Here is a 10,475-nt window from a genome sequence, read left to right as displayed (position 1 = left end):
GAGGTCAGGGGTTCAAGACCAGCCTGGCCAACATGGTGAAACCCTGCCTCTACTAAAAATACAAAAATTAGCTGGGCGTGGTGGCAGGCGCCTGTAATCCCAGCTACTTGGGAGGCTAGGGCAGGAGAATTGCTTGAACTGAGGAGGCAGAGGTGAGGCCGTGCAAAGAGGGCCAAACCAGTCCTTCAGTTGGTCTGGTGACCTTCCCAAGAGACATCTTGTTCTCCCAGGAGGGCAGCCCAGACTGGCTACCTGGTCCCAGGTGTGGGGAGTGAGCAGGGAGTGGCTTGGGCTGGGACACCTGGGTCTGAGGGACATGTGGGAGAGGCGGTTCCCATAAGATCCACGACTCCTGCCAAGGTCTGCAGTTGGGAAGAATTTATTATCACTAAGTGGCCCTGACAGATCAGGGAGGAGGGGGTGACACTAATGAGGCTGCTACAATCAGCTCCCCTAGAGGCAGCGATTAAGGGCTCATTACCCGCTGGGGTGAGGGGAGCCTGGGAAAGGCAGCAGGGGGGGATTAGGTTAGGAGGTCGGGCAGTTTAGAGGGAAGAAGAGTGGGACAGCCCTGGGGGAGTCCAAGGAGGCCTGGCCTGGAGAAGAGTGAGGTTACCCTCCCACCCCCCACTGGGGAATATGACTAAGGAAGCCGCCAGGAGGGCTGAAGGGAGAATGTCCCAGGGAAGTGAGCTGAGACACTGGAGCCGGGTGCACAGCAGGCGGGGGCAGCCTGGCAGGAGTAGGGGTGTCACGGCTTCTCCAGCTGGACATCTCCTATGTTGAGGCTGCCCACATCCTGGTAGGTGCCCTGGAGGCCCCGGGAGATGTCCTCATACATGGAACAGTCGTCCAGGTTCAGGCCCTGGGGTGGAAATGAGGCAGCGAACATCAGCACCCTGACACCTGGGATCCCTGTCCCCAGCCACCCCCAGAGGGAACACCCCCACCCCTAATACAACTGCCCCTACCCCATCCCCACCCTTCACTCACTTCATAGAGGTTTTCATCTTCATATTCATCCCCGGCATCCAACCCGAGCTTCTCGTTCTGCCATCGTTTCTGTAGGGGTGGGTGGGGTGGGTGCCTCAGTGAGCAGGGGGAGGTGAATATCTTTCAGACCCTCCTGGATGCCAGGAAGTACTTTTCCAGGAAGGGTAGGAGATGTCCCCAAGGCCACATACTGGTTACATAGCAGTTCTGAGTCTACAACCAGTGTCCGTCCTTCCTTCCTTCCTTCCTTCCTTCCTTCCTTCCTTCCTTCCTTCCTTCCCTTCCTTCCCTTCCTTCCCTCCCTCCTTCTCTCCCTCTCTCCTTCTCCCTCTCTCTCTCTTTCTTTCTTCTCCCTCAGTTGCCCAGGCTGGCATGCTGTGGCAACATCATATTTCACTGCAGCCTTGAACTCCTGGGCTCAAGCAATCCTCCCACCTCAGCCTCCTGAGTAGCTGGGACTAGGTGTGCACCACCATGCCTGGCTAATTTTTTTTTAAGACTGTTTTTGTGTGTGTGTGTGTAGAAATAGGGTCTTGCTGTGTTGCCCAGGCTGGTCTCAAACTTGTGGCCTCAAGTGATCCTCTTGCCTCGGCCTCCCAAGCTAGCGTCTTCTTGACTCTCCACTCCCTTACTATTCTCCATGAATAGTAACAATAACAGTCACACTTTCTGTAGTGCCTAAGGAGAGGCTGGTACAGATCAGAGATTCTGGGAGGACCCCAGGCCCCACCTTCCCTGGTCTTGGCTACACCTGGAGGGTAACCACACTCCTGGGTGAGGGCAGAAAGGGAGTGAGGACACTCTTAGGGAGAAGAATGAGACTCTTTTTAGGGGGAGGTGGATGTGAGGACAGCCCAGAAGGGGAAACTAAATTGAAGACACCCCCTGGGCCCAGTGCCAGTTCAAGTCCCTTCTTTATATTCATTCATTTAACTTCCACAGCCCCTATGTGGTGGGTGCTTTCATTCTCCCAGGTTTTGGATGGGGAACCTCAGGCTCTAGAGGGCTACCTAGGCATTGGGGGTCCCTCGGCCCAGGCCCTCGCCCAGCTGACTCGGGGGTCTGATGGGGCTCACCCTGAACAGCAGCAGCGTCCCAGGCACCACCGCGCAGAACAGGAGGATGATCCCCTCGGCTGTGATGATTCGGTTCTTGGTGCCCTCCCCCATGTCCAGGAAGGGCCTGGGGGGCGGCTCTGCAAGGAGGTGGTATGGCTCAGAGCCCTGGCCCCTCTTGCCCTCCCTAGCCTCCTGGCCCCGCCCACCTCCTGCAAGGCCCCAGACCCCCCACTCTGCAGAGGAGAATGTCCGTCCCTCTGTCCAAGCCGGTTTGAAACCCACAATGAAGGTACTGGCTCTATCCCCACTTCAAAGATAAACCGAGTGCCCCCAGCGGGAGAGTGGGAGTAGGGGCCAGGGCTGGGCCACTCACGGCGCACGCGGAGGTAGGTGCCGCAGGACTGCCGGTATGTCTTGTTGCCCTCCTGGACCCGGCACACGTATATGCCCCCATGGCTCTTGTTCACATTCTGGATGATCAGCGTACCATTGAGGTCCTCGCCCGGGCCCAAGAACTCAGGGGGCCACGTGTAGTTGCCATGGAGGACGCGCCACCAGGTGACGTTGGCGTTCTTGCTGCCATTGTGCAAGCATTGGAAGTGGGCGTCTTCCCCCAGGCTCACCATCAATGATGTTGGGCCCCCGTGCACCCACAGGGCCTGGCACCCAGGGCCTGTGGAGAGACAGGGTGGGTGGGTCAGGGACTGGGGATGGCGACACATTCCCCCAGCCCTGGCCCCTGCAGCTCCAGCACTCCTGGGAAAAGGGTGAGGACACACCTGGGTGGGGAGGGGAAGAGGGTGAGGACACACCTGGGTGGGGAGGGGAAGAGGGTGAGGACACACGTGGGTGGGGAGGGGAGGAGGGTGAGGACTCTCCTGGGTGGGGAGGGAGAGGGAGAGCCCCTGACAGGGGCTGATGCATCCTGGGGAGAGGGGGGATGCGCGAAAGTGAAGAAGCCCCTGGGAAGGAGAAAGGACATACTTGGTTGGGGTGGGTGAGGACACCCTGGGGGAGGAGAATGAGACTCCCTGGGATGGTAAGACCCCTGGGAGGCCCTTCTCACCTCCGCAGTGCCATCTCTTGCCCCCCTCCTGCATACCCACTTTGTACTCTGGCCCTGTGAACTCTCTGGATTTTGGATGTTTGTTCCAGGCACTGGAGGACCGCTGTCCAGACAGCTCCTTCCAGAGGCAGTGCAGGCGTCCCCTCCTCCCGCAGCCTTCCCGGTCCATTTTTGCACCCCAGCCTCAGCCAGGCCCTGCACCTGGCGCTTTTTCTTGTGTAATCATTCAAGAACCCTAGAAGTAGGTTCTCTCCTTAGCCCCATTTTACAGGACGGATGGCTGAGGCCCTGGGAGGGCAGGTGGGTTGCCAGCATCACCAGGCAGTCAGGAGTGGCACTGGGTTGAAACTCTTGGCTCCCTGGCCTCTCCCTGCCTGGGCTGAGGAGCCAGTCTGTGGCCTGCCCTGGCCTGTGACCCTGTGCCCGGCCCTCATTCTCTGTAAGTTGTATGTGTCAACCTAGGGGTCAGGGGTGAGTTCAGTCCTTGGGCTGGGCTGCTGGTGAGCGAAGGGGCTCAGAGCGGGGTGGAGACTAGGGGTGTCTCTGAGTGCGACTAGGCGGCTCAGGCTGGCTGCAGTGTCCAATCCGGGCTCCTCTGGGAAGCCCCAGCTCTCAGCCAGGCCTCCCACATGGCCCGCCCCCTCTTCTGGAGGTAGGCAGAGGAGGGAAGTGAGGAAGAGAGAAGGAGGAAGAGGTGGGGAGAGGGGCCAAGCACCCTCATCGTCACGGGCTTAAGACTCAAACGTGAACTCCAATCCTTGCTCCCCGTGTCCCCTTGGGTGGGGAACCTTTTTCTCTGAACTCCTGGGTTATCATGACCACAGCCCCGGCCAGCTGTCCTTGAGCAGGTGAGGGGGAGTCCATGAGACACCCATTCCCCCAGTGCTGAGAAGGGACTCCCAACACAGAGAGGCACCTGAGGTTTAAGGCAGAGAAAGCTTTTTCTCCCCTTGACAGACGCTGAATGCTGCTACCCCTAAGTCCCCTTCCTGGTGCTCAGTCAAGAGCAACTTTAGTTCCTTATTTTGGCCTGAGGGGAGCAGGAGGTGGGGGAGGTGACTCTTGCTCCTGCCTCCCTCCGTGAGGCTGTGGACACCCCTTCTCCTTCGCTGGGCTCCCTCCAGCCCCACCTTGACCCATCTTGACACAGATATGATTTCTATAGGCATCTTCCCTGGCTCCCCTATCCTCGCCTCCTATTCCCCTTTCCCTGAGCCGTCTTCCCTCTGCCTGTGCCCTCTCTGCAGCCTCCACAGCTTTCCCCACCTCCCGCCAGTTCCTGCCCTTTGGCCACATACCCAGGTAGGCAGCAGACAGCAGAAAGAGGAGGAAGATGGTGGCAGGCAGAGCTTGGAGGACTCCTGGACCCCCAGGCATCTTCTCCCAGTGGGTTGGTTAGTTTGAGTTGCAGCAGTCCCAGGGTACCAGATCCCTACCCCAAACCCCACCCTACTTCCTGCCCAGCCCCCCGGAGATGGGCTCCAGTGGCCCTCGATACTGGGCCCTTTGCTTGTTGGGTCTGGGGACAGCCCCTGCCGGGTACGCTTCAGGCTGTGAGTGGAGAGGAACTGCTCCCTGCACCTGTGGTAGCCGCAATTCCCCTGAGAGGTGGCTGCTCGGGTGGGGGAAGAGGCTGGTTCAAGGGCTGGCTCGTCACTGCTGAGCCTTCGGAAGGAAGCCTAGGGAACCTGAGTCCTGGGCATGTGTCATGGGCAGGTGATGGTTCTGAGCGTGACCTCTCCCCCTGCCTGGACTTGGGCAAACCTTGTCCCTTCCCTGACCCCATTTCCTTGCTTCTTGAGATTAGAAACAAGGACTTAAAGGGGTTGTTGCATGCACAGAAATGGCCCCTAGTAGGCGCTCAGTAAATGTTAGTCACTATAAATGCTCATGAAGAATAAATAAGGCAGGCTGACCTGTGGCTGACTACCCGTGTGACTAGATGGGCACTTTGATCCTTTGAAGCTTGACATTTTTCATCTGTGAGATGAGGACCAGAATGTCTCCCTGTCTCATTATGTGACACGAGATGGTCTTCCTGGTATTCAAGGAGTTAGAGCCACGATCAGCTCTTTATTGGAATACTTTTTTAAAAAAACAGGCCAGCTATGGTGGCTTACGCCTGTAATCCCAGCACTTTGGGAGGCTGAGGCAGGAGAATCACCTGAGGTCAAGAGTTTGAGACCAGCCTGGCCAACATGGTGAAACCGCATCTCTACTAAAAATACAAAATTAGCCAGATGTTGTGGCACATGCCTATTATCCCAGCTACTCAGGAGGCTGAGGCAGGACAATCAGTTGAATCCAGGAGGTGGAGGTTGCAGTGAGCCGAGATCACACCATTATACTCCAGCCTGGGTGACAAGAGCGAAACTCTGTCTCTAATAATAATAATAATAATAACATATATTTTTCTTCTTCTTTTTTTTTTTAGAGGGATGGGATCTTGCTATATTGCCCAGGCTGGTCTTGAACTCCTGGCCTCAAGCAATCTTCCTGCCTCGGCTTCCCAAAGTGCTGGGATTACAGGCATGTGCCACTGCGCACAGCCAGAAGTTGTTTTATATTGACCTGCCATGACTAGCAAGGTAGGCCATCCCCCATTTTACAGAGGGGGAGACCAAGGCCAGAGAGGGGAGGTTGTCACTTGCTGGTGTCATACAGTCTAGGGGTGGTGGACAGAGATTCAAAGTCGTCTTTGTGTTGCTCCCAGTTTCCTTTGAGCATGTCTGGTAGGAGGGAAATGAAGTCTGAGTGGGGAGGGTGGAGTTGCTGAGATATTTGTGAGCAGTTAGGGGACCCTCACACACATATACAAGGGGATCTATAAAATAAATTTATTGCAGGGAGATTTTTGGTAGCAAACATTGAGAAGCAAATGAAAAGTCCCTTCATGGAAGAATGGGTGCATACACTGTGGCAAAGTGAGCCGACAGAATGCTACAGAATAGGGGAAGGTGTCATAAGGCTATCTCAGAAACAGCACAAACATCAGAAAAAATATCGTAGCATGATACAGTTGACTTGTTTTCAAAAGGCATCCGCTGCTTAGGGACACACGTTTATAGCAGAGGTGTAGACCCGTGCAGGGGAGTGGCAAACGCCCAGTTCCTGGGAGGGGTTACCTCTGGGGGACGCCAGGGTTGGGTCTGGGGAGGGACACACAAACACACAGAGAGTTCATCTTGTCTTGGTTTTATTTCCTGTGTTACTTTTTTTTTTTGAGACAGAGTCTCGCTTTGTTATCCAGGCTGAAGTGCAGTGGTGTGATCTTGGCTCATTGCAACCTCCGTCTCCCAGGTTCAAGCGATTCTCCTGCCTCAGCCTCCCGAGTAGCTGGGATTACAGGCAGCCACCACCATGCCTGGCTATATTTTTGTATTTTTAGTAGAGACCTGGTTTCACCATGTTGGGCAGGCTGGTCTCGCACTCCTGACCTCAGGTAATCCACCCACCTCAGCCTCCCAAAGTGCTGGGATTACAGGCGGGAGCCACCGTGGCTGCCCCCCACCCCTCCCCCCAGCCTTTTTTTCTTTTGAGATAGGGCCTCTCTCTGTCGCCAAGGCTGCTGTGCAGTGGCACGATCATAACCTCAAACTCCTGGACTCAAGTGATTCTCTTGCCTCAGCTTCCCAAGTAGCTGGGATTACAGGTGCACACCACCATGCCTGGCTATTTTTAATTTCTTTTTTTCTTTTGAGAGAGTCTCACTGTGTAGCCCAGGCTGGAGTGCGATGGTGTGATCTCGGCTCACTGCAACCTCTGCCTCCCGGGTTCAAGTGATTCTCCTGCCTCAGCCTCCCAGGTTCAAGTGATTCTCCTGCCTCAGCCTCCCGAGTAGCTGGGACTACAGGCACATGCCAACATGCCCGGCTAATTTTTTGTATTTTTTTAGTAGAGACGGGGTTTCACCGTGTTAACCAGGATGGTCTCGATCTCCTGACCTCATGATCCACTCGCCTCGGCCTCCCAAAGTGCTGGAATTACAGGCATGAGCCACTGCGCCCGGCCTATTTTTTAAATTTTTTATAAAGATGGGGTCTCACTGTGTTGCCCAGGCTGGTCTGGAACTCCTGACCTCAAGTGATTCTCCCGGCTTGGCCTCCTGAAGTGCTGGGATTATAGGCACTGCACCCTGCCCTGCCTGTGTTACTTAAACTAGGTTGTGCTTCATAGGTTTTTCTTACATTATGAATACTGAATGCTAAATACTTGCATGCCTGAAGTATTTCAGATTTTTTTTTTTTGAGATGGAGTCTTGCTCTCTTGCCCAGGCTGAAGTGCAGTGGTGGCACAATCTTGGCTCACTGCAACCTCCGCCTCCTGGGTTCAAGCTGCTCTCCTGTCTCAGCCTCCCAAGTAGCTGGAATTACAGGTGTGCACCACCATGCCCAGCCAATTTTTTTTTTTTGTATTTTTAATAGACACAGGGTTTCACCATGTTGGCCAGGCTGGTCTCGAACTTTTTTTTTTTCAGACGGTGTTTCACTCTTGTTGCCCAGACTGGGGTACAATGGTGCAATCTCGGCTCACTGTGACCTCCACCTCCTGCATTCAAGCGATTCTCCTGCCTCAGCCTCCTGAGTAGCTGGTATTACAGGCACCTGCCACCACGTCCAGCTAATTTTTGTATTTTTTAGTAGAGACAGGGTTCCACCATATTGGCCAGGCTGGTCTTGAACTTCTGACCTCAGGCGATCCACCTGCCTCGGCCTCTCCCAGTGTTGGTATTACAGGTGTGAGCCACCGCTCCAGGCCAAGGTCTCGAACTCTTGACCTCAAGTGATCTGCCCATCTCTGCCTCCTAGAGTGCAGAATTTTAAAAAAGTGCAATTGCCAGCCTGGCGTGGTGGCTCACGCCTGTAATCCCAGCACTTTGGGAGGCTGAGGCAGGAGGATCACAAGGTCAGGAGATTGAGACCATCCTGGCTAACACAGTGAAACCCCGTCTCTACTAAAAATACAAAAATTAGCTGGGTGTGGTGGCGGGCGCCTGTAGTCCCAGCTGCTGGGGAGGCTGAGGCAGGAGAATGGCGTGAACCTGGGAGGCGGAGCTTGCAGTAAGATCATGCCACTGCACTCCAGCCTGGGTGACAGAGCGAGACTCCATCTCAAAAAAAAAAAAAGTGCAATTGCCATCCACGCAGAAGAGCCTGGGCCTCAAGAGCCCAGGATTCTTTTACATCTCAGCCCTTCCAACTGACTGGTCATCTGAAACTGTTTCTTCTCCTGTAACATGGGTACAAACCCCCCACTTGGTAAGACTGTAAGAATACTCTGCAGTGCATTTGACACAGTATCTAGGACAGTTCTGTAGCCCTGGGGACCAGGACCCCAGGTGTTCTGCTGGGGTCACTAGCCCCTCTGCACTTCAACTCCCCGTTACGACCCCCTCCCAGGAATAAGCCTGACTCCAGACCTGGAAGCCCTGGGAATTCACCTTCAAGAGCCTTCGGTGGCTGAGCCTCTTTCTCGGCCCTCTACTGCCCCCCAGTGGCTGGAGCGGCGTGGCTGCGGGATTGCAGGCCTGCTCCGTACACCTCCACCTTGCTTCCTACCTGGGACGCACAGTGCCTGCTGCTGCGCAAACCGGACGCTTGGCATTGAGTTCTCATGTCAACTCTGGGAAATGTTTTCATCTTTAATGGTCAAAAGAGGAAACTAGAGCCCAGAATGGGGAGTGACTGGCCTGCAGCTAGAGTGCAACCCTTTGGGCCTCTTTTCTGAGGCACAGAGCCCTTGGAGTGGCTAGGTCCAGGATGCAGCTGGGTTGCTTGGGTTCAAATGATGGCTCCAGCTGAGGGACATCTGGCAAGCTACCCAGCCTATGGCTTAACTTTAACTACCTCCAAAGCCTTTTTCGGCACTTACTTCAAAGAGTTGCTGAGTGTAAACAACGGTGCTTTTAACATTTTTATTTAGTTTCTTTTTTTGAAATGGAGTCTTGCTCTGTTGCCCAGGCTGGAGTGCAGTGGTGCGGTCTCTGCTCACTGCAACTTCCACCTCCCGGATTCAATCGATTCTCCTGCCTCAGCCTCTTGAGTAGCCGGGACTACAGGCGTGCATCTATGCCCAGCTAACTTATTTTTTGTATTTATTTATTTAGAGATGGAGTTTCACTCCTGTCGCCCAGGCTGGATTGCAATTGCTTGATCTCAGCCCACTGCAACCTCCACCTCCTGGGTTCAAGCGATTCTCCTGCCTCAGCCTCCCGAGTAGCACCACGCCCAACTAATTTTGTATTGTTAGTAGAGATGGGGTTTCTCCATGTTGGTCAGGCTGTTCTCAAGCTCCCAACCTCAGGTGATCAGCCTGTCTCGGCCTCCCAAAGTGCTGAGATTACAGGTGTGAGCCACTGTGCCTGGCCGATACTTCTTAAACTCTTATGCCTTACATTTGGGGACTGCCAACTGTCCGGCAGCGGAGCTACTCAGAGCCAAGGCTCTCCATGGCATCTTGTCCAGTCTCTCAGGAGTTAGCAGGGTTACACACGAGGAGACGACGGCTCAGAGGGTAAGGTGCACAGGGTTACATGGGATTAGGGGCAGAGTTGTGACTTAAACTCAAGTAGTTTGAACTTCAAAACCCAGGCTCGCCCCTTTCCAGGAAATGGGTCAGATCCCAGGAATAATTTGGATAGGGGCATCCTGGGAGATATTGGCCAAACCAGTTTAGTCTTCCCAACTGGGAGGGACATCTGGTCACAGTGGGCTCTAAGAGGTTCTTTCCTGGCTTGCCCCTCCAGGGGTCAGACAGCTGCCCACTGGGCACCATTTGGATCTCCCAGCCTGACCAGGTGCCCAATCATGGGCAGAGGCCACATCCCACTTACCGTGCAGGACTGCCAAGGTTACACAGCCCTTGTGTGCCCGCCCTGGCAACTGAACTTCTGCACAGGGATCTGCTTCCACTGGCTTCCTGCCACTGCCACTCTGTGGGCCCAAGACCGCTCAGATGCGGAGTGAAGGCTCAAGGACCATCCAGGACGTGCAGGCCCAGGAAAGTTAGTGTGCAGTCAGCACAGGTCAGTTTGCTGTGAAGGCTCCCTGGTGGTCTGTCCTTTTCTACCTTCCGGGGAAGAGCATGAACCCTGGGCCCTCTTGCTTTACTCCAGCGGAAGCCACCTCTGCAGCCCAGGCCCAGCTGAGGTCACAGCTCACACAGCCACCCTTTCGTTTCTCACTTTCTGACAATTGCAAAGACAGGATGTGGGGGAGTGAGACACAAGGGCCCCTGGGTCCTTCCTCCAAACCCAGATGGGAACTGTTTGAACTGGGAAGGCCCTACTGGCTGCTGGGTACACAGCCACCCAATCACTCTGGGCCCCCTCACCCAAGGGAAGGGAGGAAGCGCCTCTT

At 54.9% G+C, this 10,475-nt stretch overlaps 1 protein-coding gene across 1 annotated transcript; it reads right to left on the bottom strand.

Moving 5' to 3' along the window:
• Positions 1-363: 363 nt before the first annotated feature.
• On the bottom strand, positions 364-4,676 carry CD79A (CD79a molecule). Its single transcript, XM_030797157.1, has 5 exons — positions 4,416-4,676; positions 2,425-2,724; positions 2,070-2,188; positions 994-1,062; positions 364-865 (listed from the first exon to the last, which is right to left on the bottom strand). The coding sequence occupies exons 1-5, from the start codon at positions 4,492-4,494 to the stop codon at positions 752-754; spliced, it is 681 nt and encodes a 226-aa protein (XP_030653017.1). The 5' UTR covers positions 4,495-4,676; the 3' UTR covers positions 364-751.
• Positions 4,677-10,475: the final 5,799 nt, after the last annotated feature.

Source organism: Nomascus leucogenys, chromosome 17 (assembly GCF_006542625.1).
Source record: "Nomascus leucogenys isolate Asia chromosome 17, Asia_NLE_v1, whole genome shotgun sequence".
Classification (NCBI taxonomy): Eukaryota; Metazoa; Chordata; class Mammalia; order Primates; family Hylobatidae; genus Nomascus; species Nomascus leucogenys.
Note: the sequence above shows the minus strand (reverse complement) of the source record. Positions and strands in the feature narration are given on the sequence as shown.

What these genes read in the sequence shown, in the direction of transcription:
- CD79A (XM_030797157.1), bottom strand. Translation starts at nt 4,494, where the DNA reads ATGCCTGGGGGTCCAGGAGTCCTCCAAGCTCTGCCTGCCACCATCTTC. An exon ending in GGACGCTGCTGCTGTTCAGG is followed by an intron (nt 1,063 to 2,069) that starts GTGAGCCCCATC and finishes CCACCCCTACAG; the next exon opens with AAACGATGGCAGAACGAGAA. An exon ending in AAGATGAAAACCTCTATGAA is followed by an intron (nt 866 to 993) that starts GTGAGTGAAGGG and finishes TTTCCACCCCAG; the next exon opens with GGCCTGAACCTGGACGACTG.